The sequence below is a fragment of the Benincasa hispida genome, chromosome 1 (genome assembly GCF_027475165.1).
Source record: "Benincasa hispida cultivar pf3 chromosome 1, pf3_genome.v1.1, whole genome shotgun sequence".
NCBI classification, from domain to species: Eukaryota; Viridiplantae; Streptophyta; class Magnoliopsida; order Cucurbitales; family Cucurbitaceae; genus Benincasa; species Benincasa hispida.
In genome coordinates, this window is record NC_143478.1 from 87,706,626 (window position 1) to 87,734,115 (window position 27,490).

Consider the following 27,490-nt stretch of genomic DNA (forward strand, 5'->3'; position numbering starts at 1 on the left):
CATGTCAAGTTCAAGCCTATCGAAATTTGAATTGAAATTTCAAGATTTTGACCGAAGTTTTCCACTATGCAGGCAATTAGGCGTGCACAATCATTATTTACTTGAAAACAGTGAGCAATATTTTATTGATTTTTTTTTCTTAATTTTAGTAATGTACTTTCAGTAAATATTACAGTTAGTCCCTCAAGATTGGCTAAGTAATAGCAATAATTATTATAATACCGAAACACCCTCCAAGCATCATTCAAAGTTGAGACAACCTCCTCAAACAAGACAAAAACATGTGAAATGGAGTGGGATAATTTGAAATAAATATTACCTCAAAAGAAAAAAATTAATTTTAAAAAAACTGTGGAATGGCGACAATGTCTCCTTAATCTGAGAGAATAAACTAAAAATTTGGCCAAACAGGGGAATGAAGTATCAATTATTGGTACAGAAGTATTCAATGAAAAGCAGAACAGAAGCATGTAAAACATCAAACATGGAATGAAGTGAAAATCATGCAGTCCCTACGCCAGACAAAAGGCCGCTGTGCCGGAGCAGTGGTTCTGGAGAAGGTTCCCGCCCTCGAAATTCAACAAAAACCTACACCACAATGTATACCCTTCAGTTAGTCAATATTGACCACATCTCTAGCTTCCCTTTCTTCAACTGTGATGTATTAAAAATGTTTGTTACAATATATTGGATCAAAACTAAGACGAGTTTGTATCTAACATAGAAATATCAATGTTTGATTTAAAAAAAAACATATAAATATCAGTTCTGACAATTTCTGCCAAGTTTCTGCAATATTCCATTACTTCGTTAACGTTTCATCATCAACAAAACTTCGAAAGAGAGCAGAAAAAGATGGCAAACTTCAATAATGATTACTTGTACAGAAAATGAAATCTAACTGTCTAACCTCTAATGGAGCTTTTCCACCTCCAAGAGCAAGAATGGTTTCTCGGAATCTATGCCCAGTTTCCTTTACAGCCTATAGATGAATAGAAAAAATGAATAAATAGAGAGTATTTAAAGAAACAGATGCAAATAAACAGAAAAAGCGCTGTGCTTATGCCTTAAAAAAGCTAGGTATGCATGCGACGATTGAGGTAGACTCATTTGCTAGTTTAATCAGGCGTGCTACAAAATAGAGTCACATGGCAACCTCAAACTCTAAGACTATAGTAGATGTTGAAGTAAAGCCAATCTCAATGAAGACAAGCCCAGCGTAGATAGGATATTTGAGAAGTAAACATCAAATTCAAGAACACGGTCAATAGAAATGATAACCCCATTCCAACGTACCTTGATATCATTCAACCCAGCATCCTCAAACGCAGAAAAGGCATCAGCAGATAAAACCTCCGCCCACTGCAATACATAAGATTGTTAAGAGTAAGATTTAAAGGGAGAAAAATATCAGATTGGAGAAAAGAGTCCCACGCGTTCGAACACTTTACAGCAATATTAGAATAGATTGTAAAATTTGTCTTTTGTGATAAAGACAATGTATATAAAAACTTATCAAGTGTGCTTGCTTACACGAGAATCATGAAGCAATTGTGAAGCACTTGATCTTGCCAACAAATAAGTTAGCCACTCTTGAACTACGATTGTCCATATCACAATGGACTATTTGCAACCTTCACCCATGTGTCTGACCATATGATTTTAGAAAACATGGTCAAAGAAATTTTTTTGAATAACAATGAAAAACATTTTTGAGAAGCATGTGGCAAGCTTTAATATAAGATAAACAACAGCTTTAAAGGAATACAACTTAAGGTAGGAAGGATGACAACTAGTGGTACTCTTTCTAGTACATTCTAAGAAAAGTTCATCTGCAAAATTATAATTAATGATACGGGTTCTTTTTCCATATAATGAGGGAATCTTGTGTTAGAATAGAAGCAAAAGTAACTTCTCTAGAAGTTGAACACCTTCTAGTAATGGGGAACAAGGGTCCGATTGGGATTTCCTTTTCGGATTGCAGTAAATATTGAATCAACTTAGTAAGGGCTCTTCTCCCCACCTTTGAGTCGTCTGACTTGCATGGAGCAAAAGAATTTGGAAACGTTGATCTCTTCTTTAAAGAATGAGATAAATCGATGTCGGTTAATGGTGTGAAAACATATTTTAACGTCGAATTTCAAAAACCAGCGAGGTTCCCCACTTTTTTTTTTCCCTCCCAAGGGTTGTACTTGTCTATTTGACTACCGTTATAAACCAGGGAGCTGTGGAGAAGTTCTCAATTTTCTAGAACAATAAAGCAGTTAAAATATTTTTGGATAAACTACTTTGGGAGTTATTCTTTGTTTCTCCAATAATTTGTTCTCACGAATAGCCAGTTCTTTAAAGCAACTAAAGTTGTTCTCAAACATCCGTGAGTTACACAATCATCAATATTTAAAGTTAAGTTATTCCATCATAATAAATATCTTAGAAAACAAATAGCCAATACAGAATATTGCTTTGCAACATGACCAAGTCAAAAAAGAATGATCATGGCTCGTTAAAAAATGAATACCTTGTAACTGTAGTATCCTGCAGCATATCCACCTAAAGGAAAGACCAACAAAAGTTATGACTAGTTTATAATATGGAACAAATGGAATGGAGGAGTTTTCATATCAAATATTTGATAAATGTTTGAAAACGAACCTGCAAAAATATGGCTGAAACTACATAGGAATTTATCATCTGCTAAAGGAGGTATCACTTGTGTTTGTTTGCACACTCTTTGGTCAACCGCATAGATTAACTCTGGCTCGCCAGGAACATATTTAGTGTGAAGCTCCAAATCAACACTTGCGAACCTAAGCTACAAATTACAATAGCCAGCAAGAGAATTAAATCCTTTTCTTTGGCTGCCCCATCCATAAGTGCACGCAATTGTCAAATGAGTATCTTTTCCTTATCTGATATGAAGCCTATAATAATAATAATAATAATAATAGAAGTGTACCTCCCCCACCAAGAAAGGCAGGGTTACCATAAATTTTCTAATCTGTGTATAGAAAAGTCGAATAATGATAATTAAAAAACAATAAACTCCCTCTAAAAGTGTGTTCAAAATAAAAGCTTCTCTTTTTTTTTTTAAGTCATTATAATTATTAATGTTGAAATTGTATTTTAGCCCTCAGGGCATTTTGGTCTTTTATGTGGTGTCTACAGTCTAGGGTTTCTTACTGTTTGGTTATTTATACAAGTCCCTGTAATGTGTACTGAGTATCTGAATTAAAATAAAAACTCTTATCGTAGTTTTTTTCTCCCTGGTCTAGGATTTTCCATGTAACTCTGGTGTTTTTTTCTTTTCTACCCTAACTTTTCAAGAATTACCACTAAGTAGAGTTCCAAATGGACTACTTAATGGTAGACTACCTTTTGTGGAATTTAATTGGGTACAACTTGCACAAGTGGAAGCATGGGGCAGATCTGGTGGTATGCTAATTTTGTGGGATGAATCTGAAGTCCAGGTTGTGGAATTTATAAAGGGGGGTTATTCTTTGTCTATTGAAGTTTCAGTTCTTCAAAAAAAAAAAAAAAAAGAGCTTTGTTAGATTACCAATGTATTTGATCCAAATGATTACTGTGAAAGGGATTTCTGATGGGAAGAACCGAAATCTTTATTTCTTTAAATCGGAGATCCTTGGTATGTTGGAGGAGTTTTTAATATTACTTGATGGATTCAAGTTCAACAACCAAGAAGAAATAGGACACGTGGGAGTGGAAGTGGAAATGAGCCTCACATGGTGGATTTATCAGGGAAAGAATGCAAACAGCAGCTATTTGTAGGTTGTTTTTGCCTCTCCACCAGTCGTTTCAATTTTGGCTGGAATTCGAGCTGTAACTGGACCTTTCAAATGTCTTCTCATTGTGAAGATTTATAATGGTGACCGTTTAAACTAATTCAACAAGGCTTTATTAAAGAGGATGCATTTGAGGCAGCCGCCAAAGCAGTGATCATTATCAAGGACACATTAATTGAATGGGATAGCAAAGAGGGCATTGGTGTTTGTGAGAAAACAATCTTCAGGGTGCAACAAGCTATTCTTGAGGACTTGAACTGTGAAAGCCTTCCTTGCTAAAATTTGGTTCAAGAGAAACCAGAGTTTTCTTTTTTTTTTTTTTTTTCAAGAAAAGTAATTGATTGGGTTGTTTGCTTCGAAGTTGCTCGGATATCGTCTCCACTTGGCGTTCTCTCTAAGTTCTCTGATGACTTTTCCATCCAAGGTTTATGCTTCTTTGGATTGATTGCATCTTTCTTTACAACATAGTCCTTTTGCTAAATGTATTTGTACTCATTGTTTTCCAACCTCTTAAAATAAATCACAAACCACGTGCCTCCAAACGGTTCTCTCTTTAATCACAAACCACTAAGAAGCATAGTAAAAGTTGTTATCACATTATAAGGAAAATTTGAAAATCAAAAGATGCCAAAAAAATCTGCAAGGTTGACTCTCAGGGGTGGGAGTAGGAGTTGAGAGGAAGTGGAGTTGATAATTCCGCTAATTGTTTGGCCCAAGAAGCTTGTGAGCCATACAACTAAAAACATCAACTCCATAACTTATTAACTCCTTACATTGTGAGCCCTACAACTAAACTCCCCAGACTAAACAACTCTACTTCTTACCCCAAACATCCCATTAAAGACTCTTGGCCTTTACAACAACTCCGAACTTCTATGAAAGAGCAGCTTATGTCCCTCCCAACTCCCAAATATCTAAGGAGGAATCATTACGGCAGCAGAAAGAACAAATGAGTGAATGAGGGTGGGTGATGAAATATTAGTTTCTTCTACTTTTGGAGAATGAATTTCTTATTATTTAATTAGATAAAAGATATATATATATAGGAGAATGAGAAACCCTAATCTAGGATATACAAAATTACAATAAAGGACAACTGTATATATTAGTTTAAATATATTTTATAACACCCCCTCAGGCTGGAGCAAATATGTCAATCATGCCCAACTGGTTGTATAAATAGCTTATTCTTGCTCCATTTATAGCTTTGGTAAATATATCTCCCAACTGTTCTCTAGTCTTCACATATCCTATAGATATTAACTCTTCTTGTATTTTCTCGCGAACAAAGTGACAATCCACTTCAATATGTTTAGTTCGTTCATGAAACACTGGATTGGATGCAATGTGAAGTGTAGTTTGATTATCACACCATAATTTAGCTGGCACGGTAACGCTGAAACCCATCTCAGATAAAAGTTGGTGTATCCATGTAACGTCCCAAAGTTTTTTTTTTTTTCTGTAGGAAGAAAAGTAGGGTTTTAAAAAAAAGTAGGGTTTTAAAAAAAAGCCTTGGGATGCGTGCAAAAAGACAAAAAAAAGTGTCTTTTTTTTTTTTTCTCTTTTCCTTCTTCTTCTTCTTCCTCCTCCAGCCGCCCCCTGCCATAGTCACCATTCTCCACCGTTCGTCCGCACCAGCGCCAGCTCTTCGTCGGTCGCCTCTCCGTTCATCGACAAGGTACGTAGCGAAGCCGTGCGCCGTCCGTTTCCGTTCGTCGATAGGGTAGCTCTTCGCCGCGTCGTTTGTTTCCGTTCATCGACTGGGTAGCTCTTCACCGCGCCGTTCATCGACAAGGTAGCTCCAGCCACGCAAGTTCCACCCGCGCGAGTCCCAGTCGTGCCGAGCGCCTTTTCTGCCTCTGTTCGTCCGCCGCACGTCAGTGTTCCATCGATAGTCGAAGCCCAACGCGCGTCAGAGCTCACCTCGTTCGTTTGCACACCAGAACAATGTCGGTTGTTGCCGATTCGCGGTTGGTTTCGCCTGATCCTACTGTTCGGGGTAAGTTCCGGTTCCCTTTTGGCAGCTCACTATCTTTTGGGGTTCTAGGGCCTAATTTGTGATTGGTTTCAGGAACGTGTCGGTGAAGGGAGTTCTCGAGCGGAGTCAGATCTTGTTTTGGGACAGTGCGTTACCCCGAGGTAAGTAGTTTACTGCTGGTTGCCCTAGGATGTTGTTAGGCCTGCTGAGAAATATTTTTATGTCATATGTGAAACTGTGATGAAATCTGAAACTGTGATGAAATCTGCTATGGGTTTTGTGCTGAATTTGATGTGTTGAGTTTGAAGTATTCTTACTGTGATGAATTTGGATTTAAGGATTAAAGAGATACTGTGATAAGGTTGAAGCATGGATATAATGTGTTAAGGCCTGATGTTTGAGTACTGATGTATGAGTTATGAGTAAGTACTGATGTATGAGTTATGAGTAGACTGTGAAATAGTCGATTGAAGTATGGGTGACGGTGTTAAAGTTTGATGTTGAGTCATGGCCTTAATTGCATGCTTATGTTTAATTATGTACTGGATGTTTGTAAGCTTATGTCCATATAAGATTTTAGTGACTGTTACTGTTAGTATACCATTGGGCCATGCACATCGCATGTGTGAGCCTTCGGGGCCACACCCTATGCTTATGTAGAGTGTCCTTTTTGGGATCACCACTTGTAATTATGCTGTGACCTTTGTGTCACTACTTATGAAAGCGTGTCTTCGGGTTCGCCCCTTATGCCTATGCCTATGCCTATGTTTATGATACCCTTGTGCATTTTTGGTCCAATGGATATACTAATAGATCACTGAGTGGGCCGCTTACTGAGTATATTTTTATACTCACCCTTTTCTCTCCCTATTTTTCAGATAAGAGTAATGACAGACTGGTGCATGACAAGAGAGATCCGTGACCTGGCCATTAGGACGATTCATTGCTTTCGTATATAGTATTGTGTTTTGAAATCTGGGTTAGGAGTTGGGCGTCTTTCACTTTTATGCAAAATATATCAATTTTATTATTTGACTACTTAATTTCAAACATTTGTTATAGTAGAAACTAGGGGTACCCCGACTGGTAAATTATTTTATTTTATTTTGCTTTAGTTTATTTATTATTATTTAATTATGTTTACCCATCCTTGCTCATTTGAGCATTATTAAATAAAATATTGGCTCTTAAATTTGATGATTTAAAAGAAATTGTACGATTGAGCCTATGCATGTATGAAGTAGCGTCCTAGAATGTTGTAGGAAACTAGGGTCGTTACAATCCACGCTATTTCACACCCGGATTGTGTCATAGCTCTATATTCTGACTCAACACTTGAATGAGAAATTACATTCTGTTTCTTACTTTTCTATGACATTAGGTTTCCTCCTACAAAAACACAATATCCAAAGGTTGATCTCCTATCCTCTCGAGATCCAGCCCAATCAGCATCTGAAAAACATTCAACCCTTGTATGACCATGATCTTTATATAAGATCCCACGTCCAGGTGTAGCTTTTAGACAACATAGAATTTGTTCTACTACAGCCCAATGATCCACTGTAGGAGAAGATATTAACTAACTCATATTACTCACACTGTTAAATAGTTCAACTTTCCAACTAATCTTCTATATCTCTCAAGGTCTTTAAATAATTCTCCTTCTCTAGCAAGTTGCACATTCAGTATCATCGGAGTACTACATATTTCTATTGTGACAGACAAATATCTTTCTTACTTCTCATTACTTCAATACCCAAAAAATACTTCAATTGTCCCAAATCTTTAATATGAAATTGACCCTGAAAAAAGTCTTGAGAGAAGATATACCTGATATATCATTTACAGTGATAACGATATCATCAACATACACAACAAGCAAAGTAATACCATTATTAGATCGTCGATAGAATACAGAATGATTAGAAGCACTTTTCTTCATACCAAAACATTCGAGTGCTTGACTAAACTTACCAAACCATGTATGAGGACTTTCTTTCAATCCATACAAAGATTTTTGAAGATGGAATATCGACACAAGAAGATTGATGAAGAATGTCATGGGCATCTAAATAAGACTTGAGTGCATGAGAGAAGTATTCCTTAGTATTATCGCTCCGTAGGATTTTAAGAGCACCACTAAACTGAGTTCGAATTTTAACATGAAAGTTAAGAAAATGAGAAAGTAACTCAGAACAACTTTCATTAAATATAACCACGTAACACGAGAATAGTCATCAACAAATGTAACAAAATATCTAAACCCTCTTTTGGACTCAATAAGACATGAACCCCAAACATCATAATCGACTAATTCAAAAGGAGCACTACCTCATTTATTGACTCGAGGATACAAACTCAAACGATGAAATTTAGCAAACTGACATGACTCACAATCTAAAGAAGACAAATGTTGAAGTTGTGGACGAAGACTCTTTAACACAGAGATAGATGGATGACCCAAACGACAATGCTTTTCAAAGGGAGACGATACGCTAGAGCATGTGATAGCTGTAGGTGTTTGTGGTTCAAAGACGTAAAGACCTCCAAATCGATAAAGAAATTGATTCAGTAAGATGGATGGTTCCTAATCCTAAAACAGGAGTGGAGGTTCCATCAGCTATAGTGATATTAGGTGAAGAGGTAGATGTACAAAGGTTAGAGAATAAACTGAGGTTACTTAACATATGATCTGTAGCGCCAAAGTCAATGACCGATTTTGACGTGGAGGAAAGAAGGCATTTAAAAATGTTACCTGTCTCTGCGATGGCCGTAATGGGAGTAGAAGATGATGCCCTCATTGTTGAAATTTAGCAAACTCCTCTACAGAAATCGTAATTTACTCGTCAAGATTATCAGGAGTAGAAGCGTCATATGCAGAGGGTGATGGCACCATCTGACTCTTATTCATCAATCTTCTGCATTCACGTTTCGTATGATCAGGTTTATGACAGTAATAGCAAACACCACCTCCTGGATTTGATCTTTGGTTATTGAAATGACCTTTGGAGCTATTTGATTCAACCCCCCCATTACGTCTGTAATCATTTGTGCGCCCAATCAAAGCACTTCTAGAATCAGATGACATAACTGCTTGTGTCTTCTCTGTACAAAGTATTCGAGTATAAGCTTCATCCAACGATGAGATATTTGAACTTGACAACACTAGATCTTTGGCCATCTCATATTTAGGTGCAAGACCTACTAAAAAACTCATGATAAACAACTTTTCACGTTGAGCCATTAGAACTTTTAGATCCGTGTTGATTGGCATCTAAGGCATTGAATTCTGTACATGTATTTTTAACCTCCATAAAGTAGCTTGTAAGAGATTTTTCTCCTTCATCAAGTTGATAGTCTTACAAACATCAAACACTATTAATATTCTTTTTCCCAGAATAAAGTAAATCCAAATATTCCAATAGTTCCTGGACTGATTCGCAATGATTTACTAGTTCAACGATTTCATGGTCAATAGAATTCTTGATTTGTAGAAGTATTCTTGAATCGTCCCGCCACCAAATTTTTTTATTAGCGTCAATCGGTGGCTCTTCCATGATATGATCATCCATCTCCATGTTCTTGATAAAATGGCGAACATTTGATCTCCATGAATAGTAGTTGAATCCATTCAACTTGTGTTCAGTTACTTTTGATACCATAGGAACCATCTCAAACATGACTACTGGTTTCTTATCCGCCATTACCTCAAAAAAATAAACACCGAACAGAAGAGAATCAAACCCTGATTTATCGAAGAGATGTCTTTAAAACAGTGAGTATATAGCCCAAACAAAAAAGAAGAGTCAACAAAACCAAGGAAACGAAAACGAACCGAAACAGGTGGCGCACGCGCCCACACGCGCCGACGCGTGGATCGACGACAAAAGGGAAAAAGTGGCATGTGAGCTCACACGCTGGTCAAATGGAATTCGGACTTTAGGGTTATGTAGATTGGCGGTTGGGCTCCTCGACAGACTGGGCAATGTCGAAAAACTACTTTTTTTTTCCCGACGGCGGAGACTAACGGTGGTGAACGAAGCGAAGACGACGGCTATGAGCAAAAGTGTAAACTCACCCCTCCACAAAACCCTAGATGTAACACAAACAGGTTCTAAATTCTCGAATCCTAAGGTTCACAAAACCCTAAGTTTGTTTAGAGGGTTCTAATATCATGTAAAATTCTTAGATTTGAGAGAGAATCAAGATACTCTATTCATTCACCAAAAATATGAATATATGCAAGTGTACAAAGCATAGAAAAGGAAAATATAACAAGATATTAACAATAATGGAAAACCTAACAATAGAACTATAACAATCAAAGATAAAAGCACCATGACATCCATTGTTTCCTTATTACACAAAAAAGGACAAAAACCAAGCCACAGAGAGGAAGAGCTCCCTAAGAGAACTAAGGCATCAACCACTGAACTATTTTTAACAGAGTTGAAAGCTCAAGGTATCTATCCCCACACACATACTCCCAAAACTACGTTTCCATCGTAACACCCACATAACCAGATGGGAAAAGGAATTTTCTGTGAATGGAATTGTAAGGTCCCCAATTATAAATACTTATCAACGTGAGGGTAAGAAGGGAATTATTGAGAGAATGAGGGATTAGGGAGTGGGAATTATGTAATTGGTTAAGAAGTGGGGACCATGAAAGGTTGTTAGGGGTTTAAGAGGGGTTTTATGTTTGTGAGAGGAGGCAGGATCTTGGTGATCAAGCTTTGCTTGGAGGAGAGGATTTCCAACCCACTTGAAAGTACGGGTAGCTAGGTTTCTAATGTAATATGATTGGATAATTTGGTAAATTCAAATTAATCTTGGTTAATCCTTGATTGATTTACATTTTAGTTACCCAATTAGTTTTTAACTTCTTTTTAGTTATCCTCTTAGGATTCTTCTAATTCTCTATAAATAGAGTCTCCCTCTTGTATTTTTTGAAAAGGAAACAACCTTTTTGATAATAAAGGCAAATACAAGGAAATCAATCAGGAAACCAAAGGATCAGTAGGTGCACCAAGGCATCTCAACTAGGTTGACACCCCCATAACACCCTCATCATATCCAACAAATTGAGAATGCCAACAAAGGCTAAAATAAAAGTAGTCTAATGAAGCAATACAATCTGAATGTTGCAACCGAACAAAATATAGAACTAGGCTATAGAAATCTAAATTACATCAAGAAGCTAAGACAAATAAGAGTACTAAAGAAAGCGAAGCTGCTGTCTCTACTTCTGATGCTTCGATTAATCTTCCAGTTGACAAAAAGATTGCCAATTTAAAATTATGTCTTGCAAGGAGTAGGCTTCAAAGCAATTAGAAATGGAGTACCAAAGCGAGGCATTGAGCTTTGCCACCTCGAAGTGATTATACCAAGGAGTTTCAATCCCATTGAATATTCTTTGATTTCTTTCAAACCAAATTTCAACCAGCATTGCTTTTACTCCATTAGTCCATAGTAAATTGGAGTATTTCTTCAGAATAGGACCTGAAAGTAGCTGATGAACATTGCATCTAAAGGAAAAATCAAAGACCCAAGAAGTGTTGAAGCACTTAAAGAATTTCTTCCAGCAGTTGAAGGCAAAACAGCAGTCAAAAAATAAATGTTGGAGGTCTTCTTCGGCTGATTTACAAAGGACACACCAATTGGGGGAAATAGAAAAGCAAGGCAGCTTTTTTTGCAGCACCGATGAACAATTTAGGGTTCCAAACAGTTATATTAACCCTTCGAGGGCTGTTAGACTTCCATAGACTCTTGTGATTAATAATAAAGATTTTGATTTGATTCTTGGAGATTTCTCTCCGTTTAGCATTTAGGCTACATCAGTTTCCTTATTCTTGTTATTTCCTTGTTGCTGTTGCTATTATTCTCCGTATCCATAACCAGAAACGGAACAGTAGTATAAATGGACAGACTGGTTTTGTCATTAGTGCAAAATTGAGAAAGGTGAAAACTGCAGTAAAGGCTTGGTTTGCTGAATTCCAGGAGATGCAAAAAAGAAAAGAAGAGGAATTGTTAAAAGAAATAGCGAAATGTGATGCTGTGGCAGAAACCATAGGTTTGAATCCAATCGAGGTTGATCACATTACATCCTTGAAAGCTGAATGGCTGAATTTATACAGATTGGAAGAAAGAAACTTAATTCAAAAAGCAAATTAAATTGGCTGAAGCTGGGAGATGAAAACTCCAATTTTTTCACCATTCTAATTACAGAATTGATAAATGATCAAGGGATGCCAACCAAATCATTCCGCAAAATTGAAAACCTTATTATGGGATTTTATGATATTTCATACACAAGCATCCCTCGAACTAGATATATTCCTTTAATTTTTTATTGGCCATGTGTTACCCCAATTCAGGATGCCTCGCTTATTGCCCATTTTTCAGAAGCATAAATTTGTTTGGTTTTTAAGTCACTTGGCAAGTGTAAAGCCTCAGGTCTAGATGGCTTTACGGTTGAGTTCCGTCAAGTTTTGGTATATGGTTAAAGATAAGTTCAAAGAGTTATTTGATGATTTTTATGAGAATGGAAGACTAAATGCATGTACCCAAGAAAACTTCATATGCTTGATTCAAAAGAAAGGATATGGTGAAAGATTTTAGACCAATCAGCCTTTAACTTACAAGATAAATTGGTAAGGTCCTTGCGGAAAGATTGAAAAAAGTTGTGCACACAATAATTGCCTCATCTCATAATGCTTTTACCAAGGGTAGATAAATATTAGATCCAGTGTTGATTACAAATGAGGTGGTGGAAGAATACTGAGCTAAGAGGAAAAAAAGGGTGGATTCTCAAGCTTGATTTGGAAAAAGTTTTCAACCGGGCATCTTAGAAAAAGTAATGTGTTCTAAAAAATTTGATCCACTTTGGATTTCTTGGATTATGGACGGTATAAAAAAACACCACATTTTCAATAGTCATTAATGGAAGGCCACGAGGACGTATTCTTGCTTCTAGGGAAATAAGGCAAGGTGACCCCTATCACCCTTCCTCTTCCTTCTAGTTAGTGAAGTTTTGGGAGCTCTTCTAGATAAGCTTGGGAACGGAATGTATGAAGGATTTGTGGTAGGAAAGGAGAAGATATGCAGACAACACTCTTCTTTTTCGCAAATATGATAACCGCATGCTACCAAAATTGAAAGAAACAATAGAGTTGTTTGAGCTGCTGCACATGGCTGGAAAACTAAATTGCAAGACTGAATTTTTGCCTTTTCTATTACTCGGTTTGCCTTTGGGTGGGTACCCGAAACAAGGTTTCTTTTGGCAACCAGTGATTGATAAAGTTCATAAAACTAGACAAATGAGGAAGATTTAATTTGCCTAGTGGAGGGAAAGCTACTTTGTGCAAATCTGTACTATCAAACCTTCCTACATATTATATGTCCTTGTTTGCAATGCCTGACAAAGTTATTCTTTCATTAGAAAGAATTGTGCAAAACTTCTTCTGGGAAGGACAGAAGGGAAGCAAAATAAACCATCTGCTGATTGTTACACGATCACAGATAGATGGAGGTCTCGGTTTGGGTGGTCTCAAAGCTAAGAATTTGGCTTTACTAGCTAAATGGGGCTGGCAATACATGGAGGAAGAAGATTCATTATGGAGACAAGTCGTTAGATGCATACATGGAAAAGACTCCTTTAATTGGCACATGGCCGAGAAGAGTGGCAATAGCTTGAGAAGCCCTTGGATTAGCATTTCTAGAACTTGGCTGAAAATGGAAGTATTGGCTCCTTTTAAACTTGAAAATAGTGCTAGAATTACTTTTTGGACTGACCCGTGGGTTGATGTCCTTCCTTTAAAACTCCGTTATCCAAGATTGTTTAATATTGCATTATTATTACCAAAAAGATCCATAGCTGCACATTGGGATCACATGGTGTCTTCGGTCTATTATTTTTCATCGTTTGCTTAAAGATGATGAGATGATAGACTTTCAACATTTGCTTGCTCAAATTTCAGATCGGAGGGTTTCGGAAAATTTTGATAAAAGAACATGGTCCCAGGAAGTATCCAGTAATTTTTTTTGTAAAATCCCTTACATGGTCCCTGGAAGCATCCAGTAATTTTTTTTGTAAAATCCCTTACTGCTCACTTATCTCCTTCATCCCCTTTGGATAAATGTCTATATAAGGCATTATGGAAGTCTAAAAGCCAGAGGCGAGTAAATATCCTAGTGTGGATTACGATATTCGGCCTTCTAAACTGCTCCTTAGTCATGCAAAGAAAGTTTCCTTTGAGTTTTTTGTCACCTTCATTTGCCCCTTATGTACGTAGGAAGGTGAAGACTTGCAGCATTTATTCTTTGATTGTGCATATGCAGCCAACTGTTGGTGGAGATTTTTCTCCTTCTTTAATGTTGCTCAGGTGTATGGAGATAATTTTAGAAACAATGTTCAGCAGATTTTAATGTGTCCTTCCCTAAAGAAGTGCCCTAGGTTAATTTGGGTCAATATGACTAAGCTTTACTTGCTGAATTGTGGCTTGAAAGAAACCAAAGGGTGTTCCAGGACAAAGAATCAGGCTGGTTGGATCGTTTTGAAACAGCACGTAGAAATGCTACCTCTAGTGCACATTATGTAAGGATTTCGAAGACTATTCTATTCAGAACTTAACGCTAGATTGGCGGGCCTTCATCTTCCCAGATTGGTAGCAATTTTGATTTCCTTTTGTATTTGTTTTGTTCTTTGGTCTAGCCTTTATTTTGTATTGGCTTGCGGTTGTAACAGTCCGTTTTTATTATTCTTTTGTTTGGGCTAAATTTTTAGACTTTGTTGAGTCTTGGTGATAGTTTGTATAGATATGATGAGGGCGCTAAGGGGGTGTCGACCTAGTTGAGATGCACAAGTGCACTTCCTGATCCTTAGGTCTTTTTACTCTTTGTATAGACTTTTGTACTTTGAGCATTATTCTCATTTCATTTTATTAATGAAGAGGCTTGTCTCCATTTCAAAAAAAAAATGTCCAGTATTGCTGATTAAAAAAAGGATGGAGATGGCATTTTTGTGTTGATTACAGACATCTTAATCAAGCAACGGTTGTAGATAAATTTCTGATTTAGGTAATAGAGGAATTGCTTGATGAATTACATGGATCATTGATATTTTATCCGAATGTATGAACTGGATGTGGAAAAGATCGTGTTTCGGATTCATGAAGGCCATTATGAATTTCTGGTTATGCCATTCGGTCTAACCAATGCCCCAGCCACTTTTCAGTTGTCGAAGGTGCGTATTAGTATTTCTTTAATGATATATTGGTTTATAGACCTGATGAGGATACTCACGCTAAGCATTTGGGTATGGTTATGAGTGTATTGCGAGATAACCAACTATATGCCAATCAAAAGAAATCTATCTTTGGACAATGAAGAATTTAGTATTTGGGACATTGGGTTTCTACCAAAGGGGTGGAAGTTAATGGAGACAAAATACGAGCTATGATGCAAAGGCCAATCCCCAAGAATGTGACAGAATTAAGAGGATTCTTAGGCCTGACGGGATATTAATGGAAATTTGTGAAAGATTATGGAACAATTGCAACTCCACTGACTCAATTGTTGCATAAAGATGCTTTCAAATGGTCTGAAGCAGCCACAGAAGCATTCAATACTCTTAAGCAAGCGATGGTAACTCTTCCAGTATTAGCTCTCCCAAATTTTGACTTGCCTTCTGTGATTGAGACAGATGCTTCAAGAGTTGAGATGGGGGCTGTTTTTATGCAAGAGCAACGTCTGATAGCATACTTCAGTCAGGCATTATCAGTACGAGGTCAAGGGAAGTCCATATACGAACGAGAGTTGATGGTTGTGGTATTATTCATTTAGAAGTGGAGACCATATTTGTTGGGGCGAAAGTTTAGAATGATTTCGGATCAAAATGCTCTCTAGTTTTTGCTCGAACAAAGAGAAGTTCATCCTCAGTTTCAGAGATGGTTAACAAAATTGCTCGGATATGATTTTGAGATCCTATATCAACCAGGACTGAGCTGCTGATGCACTGTCAAGGATGCCCCAAATAGTGGAGCTCATGACATTAGTGACTCCTCTAATGGATGTACAAAAGGTGCAGCAAGAAGTCTTGGCAGATGAAAAGTTGCAAAAGATTGAAAGGTAGAAGATGGTCCTACGAGCGTCAATAAATTCTCATTAGAGTAGGGCAATCTATTGTATAAAGGGAGGTTAGTTATGTCGAAGATCTCATCCTTGGTTCCTACCTTATTATCCACCTTCCATGATTTGATTCTAGGGGGCATTCCGAGTTCTTACGCACCTACAAGCGAATGTCGAGCGAACTATATTGGAAAGTTATGAAAGAGGATGTCAAGGAGCATGTATCCGAATGTATGATCTGTCGATGCAATAAAAGCGAATTGGTGGCTCCAGCCATTATCTATACCGGATTGGGTATGGGAAGACATCTCTACGGATTTCGTAGAGGCTTACCAAAATCAAAAGGGAAGGATTCGTTGATGGTGGTGGTTGATAGATTGAGCAAATACGCTTATTGTCATCCTTATACAGCAAAGAAATTAGTTGAGGTTTTCATTTGGGAAGTTGTTCGATTGCACTGCTTTTCAAGGTCCATTGTGTCGGATCGCAACAAGATTTTTGCGAGTAGTTTTTGGGTGGAACTATGTGTGGTGCATGGTGTGGCCCTCGAAAGAAGCACAACCTTCCATCCTTAGACAGGTGGCCAAATGGAACGAGTTAATCGTTGTGTGGAAACATATCTCAGATGCTTTTGTAACGAATAACCGAAGTAGTGGTTCAATTGGATTCCGTGGGTTGAATACTAGTATAACACCACCTTTCACACTTCAATTGACACTACCCCCATATAATGTGGTCTTTGGTAGGCCAATTCCAGCTTTAATTTCATATGGAGATAGGAAGATATCCCATGATACTTTGGAGCAACAGTTGCTTGAGCATGACAGGGCTTGGTTGCATTGAAGGAACATCTGACATTGGCTCAAAAAAGAACGAAGAGATTTGCTGACCATCACCGAATGGAAGATCCAATTCGAGACAGATGACCTTGTCTTTCTCAAGCTTTGTCCTTATAGGCAACGAACATTAGCTCGGCGTCGATGTGAGAAGTTAGCTCCAAGTTTTTGGCCCTCATAAAGTACTGGAAACAGTGGGCACTGTGGCTTATAAGTTGGAACTGCCACCAGATGCAAAGATAATGAGGGATTAGGGAGTGGGAATTAGGCAATTGGTTAGGAAGTGGGGACCATGAAAGGTTGTTAGGCGTTTAAGAGGGGCTTTACATTTGTGGGAGGAGGTAGGATTCTGGTGATCAAGCTTTGCTTGTAGGAGAGGATTTCCAGCCCTCTTGAAAGTGTTGGTGGCTAGGTTTCCTTGTTCTTGCCATTTCCTTCTTGTTGTTGCTATTTTCCCTTGAAGTTCATAAATAATATATACCAGAGCACTGCTCTATTTTTTGGAGTTTCTTGTTGGGAATTTCTTTTTGCAAGTGGTGGATTCCTAACAGGAATATAGCATTTTGATACTCTCAGACCTTCCGTGTATTATAGAACCAAAGAATCTTTGCAACCAAGCATCTTCAATGGTTAGATCGTTTTGAGCCCGCTACATAAAAAGTTTCCTCATGGACTCTATCCAAGCCTATTGATAGATTTTCTCTTCGGATATGCATTCAAAAATTTGATGCTTTCATTTTTTTTTTTTTTTGTTACTTTAGAGTTTTTGCTCTCACTTCCTTTGGAGTTTGTATCTTTTGAGCATTAGGCTCTTTTTAATTTTTCAATAAAAAGTTTCAACTTTTTTTAAATTTAAAAATTAAAAAACTTGCTTTAAAAATAATCAACTTAACAAGATAACACGATTCTTAATAAGAATGCTCATTGGATGTCCTAAACAACTTAAAATATGGGGAAAAAATCATGCGAACTATGTTGTTTTTGACACCAAAGAAAACTATGTTGTTAAAAGACAGAATTTAAATAGATTCAACTTAAAATGTGTGAGATGAAAGCAATTGCCATAAATTAAAGATATGACACCTAAAACATCCGAACCTGACGAAGACTCAGGGAACCCGCACGGAATGTCCTTGCTGCAAGAAGTTTCAAGTACACTTCTTCAGGGAGACTTTCCCCTGTTTCATAATGCTTCGCAATGCCCATCAAAGTATCTCTGCAGAAGTTTTAAGGTTGATAAAGATGGATCCATGAGTCACCAGAAGAGTGAAAAAAAAAAAAAAGAAAAAAGAAAACTGGAAAAGATTGTGCCACATTGGCAATGACACTAAATTAGGTTATTAGCACCTAAGAAGCACGGACACTGACACAACACCAGCATAGCGACACGCCGATTTAAAAAAAGTAGGACACAGCACGTTGGGGACACGTTATTTTTTTATTAAAAAAATTAAATATATGTCGTGCAATAAACATATTGTGAAATATTCCATTTAAAGACATCATTAACAGCCATACAATTCATGAAAATGATGATAATAGATAAGATGACTAACAGTGAGAATATTTAGATCATGTAATAACCAAAAAAAACCTATAGCATAGAAAAGGGTAAAAAAAGAAGCTCCTTATCTTTGAAGACCAAGAATGGTGAGAATATTGTCCCAAAGATTCCTCTCCCTATCCGTCAAAAACCACAAGCAAAGCAGAGAACAGAAACCAAAAAAAAAAAAAAAAGAAAAAAACCCTCCTTGGGAAAGCCATGGAGTAGATTAGAGAACCAAAAAACAAGACCCTAAATTGATTAGGACTTTAAGAAATCTTGACAACCAAAATAAGACGATCACCATTAAACTATAATAGCCAAAGACCGAGTAGGAATTGCCCGCATATAAAGACCACAAACCTCAACAAGAAATTTTAGCTGGAATTAAAGGAGAAGACACAGTGTTGCTGCTGCATCAGACTGTTATAAATGACCCGTGGCTTCAGCTAAAAATAGATTATTACGAACTTATGCAAGTAAATCCCCTGGTAAAAACTCTTGTTGCCCTGGTTCCTCTATAAAAAGTTTGTCTTCCATACTGCTTGAACTTAAGTTCGATTGCCATTAGAATTACTAAAGGATAAAGTTGTTTTAAGAGAAAGGGGTTGGAAACTGTAAGGCCCCTAGTTAGGAAAATAGTAGGATTATTAGTAGAATATTAATATGGTTATTAGGAGGGCATATTACTAATTAGTTAGTAAGTTTGTTAGGGCTTTTTAGTTATAAATAGAGGGAATGGGTTGAGAGAAAGGTGTGAAGAATTTGGTCATTTCCTAATTGAAAATTTTGGGAGAGAGTAGCCCTCTCGAAAGGCTATGGTATATTGTAATTTCTTCATGGATATTGCAATATACATCTATCTTTTAATTTGTTTGTTTGTTCTTTGTTTTATTGAGTTCTCTGGTTAAGAGATATCCTAACAAATTGGTATCAGAGCTATTTTTTCTTGGGAGTATTGTTTCTACTATGGATCGAGGTCAGAGGCTAGAATCGGGGTTGTTGGAGATACAAGAAGAAATGAAGGCAATACAACAAAGAATCAAGGAGTCTCAGCAAAGAGACAGAGAAAGAAAAGAAAGGAGAGTAGCAGCTATCGAGGCAGAGAAAGAAGAATTGACAAAGAAAAGGTCAAAAAAGCTAGAAATAGTTGTTGCTGGAGTTGAACCTGAAATTCCCACTGGGCTTCCGATGGAATGCTTATTTGTGAAGGGATCTTCCCGAGTGTTAAAAGGCATTGATGAAGGAATGGTGCTAGTTCCAGCAAGTTTCGTTGAGAGAAAATGGACACCAAAGATAGAAGAGATGCAACCGAGAGAAACAAAACGAAAAAAAGAGGAAGGTAATGAGCGGCTCCATAGCAGAGAAGAAAAAGAGGGAAAAAAATGAGGAGTCAAAAATGGAGAAATCGGAGAAGAGAAACTTGATTGTTTGTGTCCATCGTCGGAGGCAAGAGGCAAAATGGTTGGAGACAAGGACTTGATGGAAGTGGAAACGCCGATCAAATGGAGTAGAAGCAACAAAGAGACGAAGTGATGAGCGAAGGAAAAACGTTCAAACAATGGAGAAGGTAAAAGTTGTTGAGAAAAGGAATGAGATAAAGAGAAGAATACCAATGGTAAAACGTTGAGACAGTCGAAAGAAGAAACGACGAACGTCAACATGGTCGGAGATGGAGTTGCAGGAAAGGTGTCGTTGTAAGCTTTAGGAAGAGGCTATAAGGAAATTGGAGATTGATAGCCAAGAAGAAACCATCCACAATGGTCAGCGACAATTCCTGGTGTGGCCGAAAATGAAAACTAGATTGAAGAAAAAGTTTTTGTGCAAAGAAGCATTGGTTGGTTGGCCGCAAGGGGGAAAGAAGATGCGGGAAGTTCATAGGCTGCGATGGCGAAAAGTCCAGTGGACTGAATCATTGTTGATCATGTCAAGAGGAGATGATCGGAGGTCGATGTGACTGCCGCTGGTTATGGCAGTCGAGGCCAAGTGACAATGGTTGAAAGGGCTGGAAATGGCAGAATAAGTATGGTTACGGTGGTCGGAGAAGAAGGCTTGGGGGAGGGGTGATTTCCGTGAAAAGGAAGAAAAAAATCTTCCAACCCATGTGAAGTGTCAAGAGGTAGGGCCACTAATTAGAAAAAGTTGCAAGGGTAGGAAATGGGAGAATAAAAGGTGGGGCCAGTAATTAGAATATAATCCCCACTAATTAGAAAAACACAGTAGTCTTTTCTTAAATTACAATATACCAAAGCCTTTCGAATCGTTCTCCTACCACAACGGACATCATCCAACTGCGGCTGCCAGCCGCGCCACCAACTTCTTTCCCCACCTGCTGTCAAGCTTCCCTCAACATGTGCCGCCTAGTCATGCAAATCCAGGTTCGATGGGTCTGTCTCTGATAGTTTTTCAACAACAGTTGGATAATCTTCAGACAAGTTTTCAACAACAAATTGCCATCCTTGGGGCAGCCCTTGGCGCTTCCACAAACTTCCAATCTAGTCCAGTTAATTTTGATATCTCTTCCAGTCTACCGATGTATCAGGAGAATCCGATAACCTCTTTCCCTACTTTAGCTACTGCAAACTATTTGTCTGGATCTACTGGAAATTCCACAGGGCTCATTGCTAGAGAAAAGTTGAATGGCCAGAATTATTTCTCCGGATCTCAGTCCATTAAAATGGCCCTCGAGGGGCGTCACAAGTTTGGGTATCTAACTGGTAAGATACCAAGGCCTAGGTCAGGGGATCCTCAAGAGCGCATTGGGAGAGACTCCCTGCTTCAATCATTGCTAATTAATAGTATGGAACCTCAAATAGGAAAACCATTATTGTATGCTATGACTGCTCGGGATATCTAGGATGCAGCTTAAAAATTATACTCTAAAAGGAAGACTGCATCCCGTTTATACACTCTGCGTAAACAGGTTCACGAGTGCAAATAGGGAACGATGGATGTTACTTCCTACATTAATAAGTTGTCTCTAATCTAGCAAGAGATGGATCTGTATCGTGAAATTATCTGGGATTGTCCTTGTGGAGGTGTCCAGTATTCGAGAATTGAGGAAATTGATCGTGTTTATGATTTTCTTGTTGGTCTGAACTCCAAGTTTGATGCAGTGCGAGTCCGTAAACCAAGACAAAGACCAATACCCTCTCTTATGGAAGTGTGTTCTGAGGTTTGTCTAAAGGAAGACAGATCTAGTACTATGAACAAGACTATTGTATCTACTCCTGATTCTGCTGCTTTCAGTGCAAAATTATTTGGTTTTGATGGTGATAAGCAAAATGGAAAACAGACTCCTATTTGTGAACATTGCAAGAAACTTTGGCATACAAAGGATCAGTGCTGGTGGCCACCGAATGGCAGACGTCATCCTTTGAATGACAAGCTCAATCCTGGTTGGGCTCTTGTAAATGAATTTGCGAGTGCTGCCTCCCAGTCACAACCTCAAGTGAATTGCCAGAATGACCATGGTGATGTTGGGGCCGTTGGGGCTCTTGCCCAATCAAGTACTTCTCAGTCCTTAAGTCTCCTCGGTGTAAATGGTAAGAAACCATGAATACTTGATTCAGGGGCTACAGATCATTTGACTGTATCGTCTGATAATTTTCTTTCATATCTTCCGAGTGCTAGTAATGAAAAGATTTGGATTGCATATGGGTCTTTTGCTTCTATTGCGAGCAAGGATCATATTTCTCCTTTTGATAGTTTAACTTTACAGAATGTGTTGCATGTACCCAAAATATCTTACAATTTACTATCTATTAGTAAGATAACTAGAGATCTGAATTGTCAAGTTGCCTTCTCACCGGACAATGTTTTCTTCCAAGACTTGAACTCGGAAAAGACGATTGGCACTGTCCGACACAATAGGGAACTCTATTTCCTTGATGATGATGCTTCCTTTAGGAATTGTTATAGGACTAGTTTGTTGTCTTCTTATTTTTCAACTTCAGAAAAAGATTGTATATTGTGGCATTTTCGCCTTGGTCACCCAAATTTCCAATATATGAAATATTTATATCCTCATTTATTCAATAAAGTTGATATCTCTTCTCTATCTTGTGATGTGTGCATTCATGCAAAACAGCATAGGGTCACCTTTCCGTCTCAACCATATAAATCTTTTCAACCCTTCACCCTTGTTCATAGTGATGTTTGGGGTCCCTCAAGTATTACCACAGCTTCGGGGAAACGTTGGTTTGAGACCTTTATTGATGATCATACCCGTCTTACATGGGTTTTTCTCCTCACTGATAAATCTGAGGTTTCATCGATATTTCAACAATTTTACACAACTATTGAGACTCAATTCAACACCAAAATTGCTATTCTTCGTAGTGATAATGGTCGTGAGTTCCTTAGTAATACCCTTCGTGAGATTCTATCTTCTAAAGGCATTGTCCACAAAATACTTCAACCAGCGAACCTTCAATCCTAGTCGGAACTTGTCCTTCCCAAGGCCAAACAAAACATTCAAAATGCCAACCAAAAGATGATCTTAATTTAGATAAACGACACTAAATCTTTCTTCACTTTTGAAAGAATGAATGAATTGGATTTTGCTTTAATCAACCATAGCACATTTAAAATAACGAAGGAGAGGAGCTACAAAGAAACGTGTTCAGTACTTCCAATTTCTAAACTGGAGAGGGCCACCAAAATCTAAGGTGAATGCAGACCGATGGAAGGCAGTGAAGAGATGCGGTTGAAACCGACGAGGAACGATAGTCAAAAGCAACAACGTTGGACAAATACAGAAGGTATGTCCAGAAATTGCAGAAGAAAAGGAAAAGTCTGAGGGAGGAATTTTAGCAAGTAACAAAAAGTGGCAGTCGAAAGGCAACAACGAGCAGTGGAGGCAATGGTGATGGCAGAAAGCCTGCTAGGCAAAGGGTTGCGTATGGACTGCAGAAGACAAGGAAAAACAAGAGAGAAAGCTGAATAAAAACTTCTTCTCTAGGGCTTTTCAAGGCGAACTAGAAGGGGTTGTGAACATCAAACAATTGGCAAGGCGAACAAACGAAGGGCAGCAATTGGCAACAAATTGCAGCAAGTTGAGGATAGACAAAGAAGTCTAGGGTTTTTTCTCTCTCATGTACTCTTTTCTTCATCAACAAAATGATTTGTTTCATTTCGAAAATAAATAAACTTCCCTTTGGATTACACCACTCAGACCCAAAAAAAAAAAAAAAAAAAAAGGTCACTTTTCTGAGGACTCTTAAAAAAATGTAACCAAGGTAACATTTTTCCTTATAAAAATTTATGATACAAGAACAAACAAACAACAAAACTTGGAACCAAATTACCTATGATAACACCAGTTTTCCATGAACTGAGATGGCAATTCAACAGCATCCCATTCTATCCCACGAATACCAGCAACTAAACCTTCATCTTGTTTTGTCAACATATGCTGGAGTGCATGACCAAATTCATGGAATACTGTCTCTACCTGTAAAGGACGTCAAAGCACTTTGAAGGAATAACAAGGCTGCTTGAATAACATTATAGATCCTCTTTTTTAATGAGAAATGACACTTTCAAACAATTTAGATTCATTGGAAGAATATATATCTTATCTGGTGTAACCGAATCTCGGAAATTTCTTGGAAAAGGTTACATTAATCAACAAATACGAATACAAGTCTTTTATACCCATAAAAAAAGACATGGCAATTTGGAAATTAAAGAATAACTACCAAACAACAAACCAAAATCCCGCCAATTAACCAAAGTCAAGCAGCTTGTTGCCTGTAAAAACGGATACCAACCGCACAAACAAGCTTGAATACAAATAGAAGCCCAATAATTATTGAAGCCTGACTCCACATAAACATCGGTGCCCACATGCTTGTGAAAATCTAGATTAAGGCAAATAAAAGCCTAATATACTCCTATGTCAAGCTTGTTGACTGTACAACAAGCTTTGAAGAAAGCACCCCAAGGACGTCTATAGAGGCCAATGGTTTTTTTTGGGTATGTAATCCATTTCTCCTTGAAAAAGTACAAGCAATAACCTCTCCACAAGCTATACTATATCCCCCCTTCATGAATCTCTGTCCCCATTTAGCTAGAAGGCCTATACATATGTATATATATATATTTGAAATGGAACCAAGCCTCTTCATTAATAAAATGAAATGAGACTAATGTTCAAAGTACAAGAGAGTTATACAAAGAGCAAAAAGACCTAAGGATCAGGAGGCGCACCCAAGCATCTCAACTAGGTTGACACCCCTTAGCACCCTCGTCATATCCATACAATCTATCACCAAGATTCAATTCAACAAAGTCTAAAAATTAAGCCCAAACAAAAGAATAATAAAAATGGACTGTTACAACCGCAAGCCAATACAAATTAAAGACTAGACCAAAGAACAAAACAAATACAAAAGGAAGTCAAAACTGCTAGCAATCTGGGAAAATGAAGGCCGACCAATTTATGCATAAGTCCTGAATACAATAGTCTTCAAAATCCTAGCACAATGTGCACCTAGAGGAAGCATTTCTATGTGTCGTTTCAAAACGATCCAACTGCCTGATTCTTTGTCATGGAACACCCTTTGGTTTCTTTCAAAACCACAATTCAGCAAGAAAAGCCTTAGCCATATTGACCCAAATTAACCTAGGGCACTTCTTAAGAAAGGACCAAATAAAATCTGCTGAACGTTATTTCTAAAAGTATCTTTATACACCCAAGCAACATTAAGGAGAAAAATCTCCACCAACAGTTGGCTGAATATGTGCAATCAAAGAATAAATACTGCAAGTCTTCGCCTTCCTTCTTAAACAAGGGCATATGGAAGGTGACAAACAACTCAAAGGGAACTTTCTTTGCATGACTGAGTAGTTCAGAAAGCCGAATGTCACAGTCCACACTAGGATATTTACTTGCCTCGGGCTTTTAGACTTCCATGATGCCTTATATAGACATTTATCCATAAGGGACGAAGGGGATAAGTGAGCAGTAGGGGATTTTATAGAAAAATTACTGGATACTTCTAGGGACCATGTTCTTTTATCAAAATTTTCCAAAACCCTCCGATCTGAAATTTGAGCAAACAAATTTTGAAAGTCTATTAGACGATGAAAAATAATAGACATAGACCATGAAGACAGCATGTGATCCCAATGTGTTGCTATGGATCCCTTTGGTAATAATAATGCAATCTTAAACAATCTTGGAAAACGGAGTTTTAAAGGAAGGACATCAACCCACAGGTCAGTCCAAAAAGCAATTTTAGCACCATTTCCAAGTTTAAAAGGAGCCAATACTTCCATTTTCAGCCAAGTTCTAGAAATGCTAATCCAAGGGCTTCTCAAGCTATTGTCGCTCTTCCCTGCCATGTGCCTATTAAAGGAGTCTTTTCCATGAATGCTTCTAACGACCTGTCTCCATAAAGAATCTTCTTCCTCCCTGAACCACCAGCCCCATTTAGCTAGTAAAGCCAAATTCTTAGCTTTGAGATCACCCAAACCGAGACCTCCATCTATCTGTGATCGTGTAACAATCAGCAGATGGTTTATTTTGCTTCCCTTATGTCCTTCCCAAAAGAAGTTTCGCATAGTTCTTTCTAATGAAAGAATAATCTTGTCAACTCGATTGTTTTTTTCAATTTTGCTAGCATACAGTTATCATATTTACAAAAAAGAAGAGTGTCGCCTGCAAATTGGAAGATGGGTATATGAATCTCCTCCTTTCCTACTAGAAATCCTTCATACATTCCGTTCCCATGGAGCTTATCTAGAAGACCTCTTCACTAACTAGAAGGAAGAGGAAGAGGGATAAGGGGTAGAGAATACGTCCTTGTGGCCTTCCATTAATGAATATTGAAAATATGGGATTTTTTATACAGCCCATAATCCAAGAAATCCAAATTGGATCAAATTTTTTAGAACACATTACTTTTTCTAAGAAACCCCAATCAACATGGTCGAAAGCTTTTTCCAGATCAAGTTTGAGAATCCACCCTTTTTTCCTCTTAGCTCGGTATTCTTCCACCACCTCATTTGCAATCAACACTGGATCTAATATTTGTCTACCCTCGATAAAAGCATTATGAGATGGGGCAATTATTGTGTGCATAACTTTTTTCAATCTTTCCGCGAGGACCTTAGCAATTACCTTGTAAGTTAAGGTAGTAAGGCTGATTGGTCTAAAATCACACTCTTTCTTTTGAATCAAGCATAGAAATTTTCTTGGGTACATGCATTTAGTCTTCCATTCTCATAAAAGTCATCGAATAACTCTTTGAACTTATCTTTCACCAAATACCAAAACCTGACGAGGAACTCAACTGTAAAACCATCTGGACCCGGGGCTTTACACTTGCCAAGTGACTTTAAAGCCAAACAAATTTCTACTTTTGAAAAACGAGCAATAAGCGAGGCATTCTGAATTGGGGTAACCCATGGCCAATCAAAAATTAAAGAAATATATCGAGTTCCAGGGATGCTTGTGTAAAAAGTATCATAAAAACCCATAATAGGGTTTTCAATTTCACGGAACGATTTGGTTGGCAACCTTTGATCTAATCAATTTTATAATTAGATTTTTCCTCTTTTTTGCTGCCAAGAAACAGTGAAAAAAACTGGAGTTTTCATCTCCCACCTTCAGCCAATTTAATTTGCTTTTCTATATTAAATTCATTTCTTCCAATCTGTATAAATTCAACAATTCAGCTTTCAGGGATGTAATGTGATCAGCTTTCTTGGATTGCTCTGAAGCTCGTATTGAAGTTCAAAGAAATTTGTGTGGTTTTCTCCCAGCTGAAATTGAAGTATGGCGCCTTGATCAATCACCTTTTGTCGTTTATTCATGGAGGAGGAAATAATAGAGTTTCAAGGACTGTTGGCTAGCTTTCAAATAGGAAAGTGATAGATGATTTTGATAGAAGATCATGGTCATTGGAGGATAATGGGAATTTTTCAGTCAAATCTCTATTCAAACATTTATCTCCCTCCTCCCCGATGGATAAATTGATCTATAAGGCCTTATGGAAGTCCAACTGCCCTAAGCGAGTTAACATTCTGGCGTGGATAATGATATATGGCCACCTAAATGTTTTTTCAATAATGCAACAAAAACTGCCTGTTAGTTGTCTTTCTCCATCCATTTTTCTGTTATGTAAACAGCATGAAGAAGACCTACATCTTTTCTTCACTTGCCCTTACTCAGAAAGTTGTTGGTGGAAACTGTTCA

At 37.7% G+C, this 27,490-nt stretch overlaps 1 protein-coding gene across 1 annotated transcript in view; it reads right to left on the reverse strand.

The window, feature by feature from the left end:
• Positions 1–315: 315 nt before the first annotated feature.
• LOC120083940 (putative cytosolic oligopeptidase A) overlaps positions 316–27,490 on the reverse strand; it is a 65,938-nt gene continuing 38,763 nt past the window's right edge. Inside the window, exons 11-17 of the mRNA XM_039039851.2 lie at positions 23,595–23,740; positions 17,841–17,958; positions 2,653–2,812; positions 2,519–2,550; positions 1,297–1,362; positions 911–982; positions 316–588 (exon numbers count right to left, since the gene is read on the reverse strand). Coding sequence (XP_038895779.2) covers positions 502–588; positions 911–982; positions 1,297–1,362; positions 2,519–2,550; positions 2,653–2,812; positions 17,841–17,958; positions 23,595–23,740 — 681 coding nt within the window. The 3' untranslated portion in view covers positions 316–501. The remainder of the gene's footprint in view (positions 589–910; positions 983–1,296; positions 1,363–2,518; positions 2,551–2,652; positions 2,813–17,840; positions 17,959–23,594; positions 23,741–27,490) is intronic.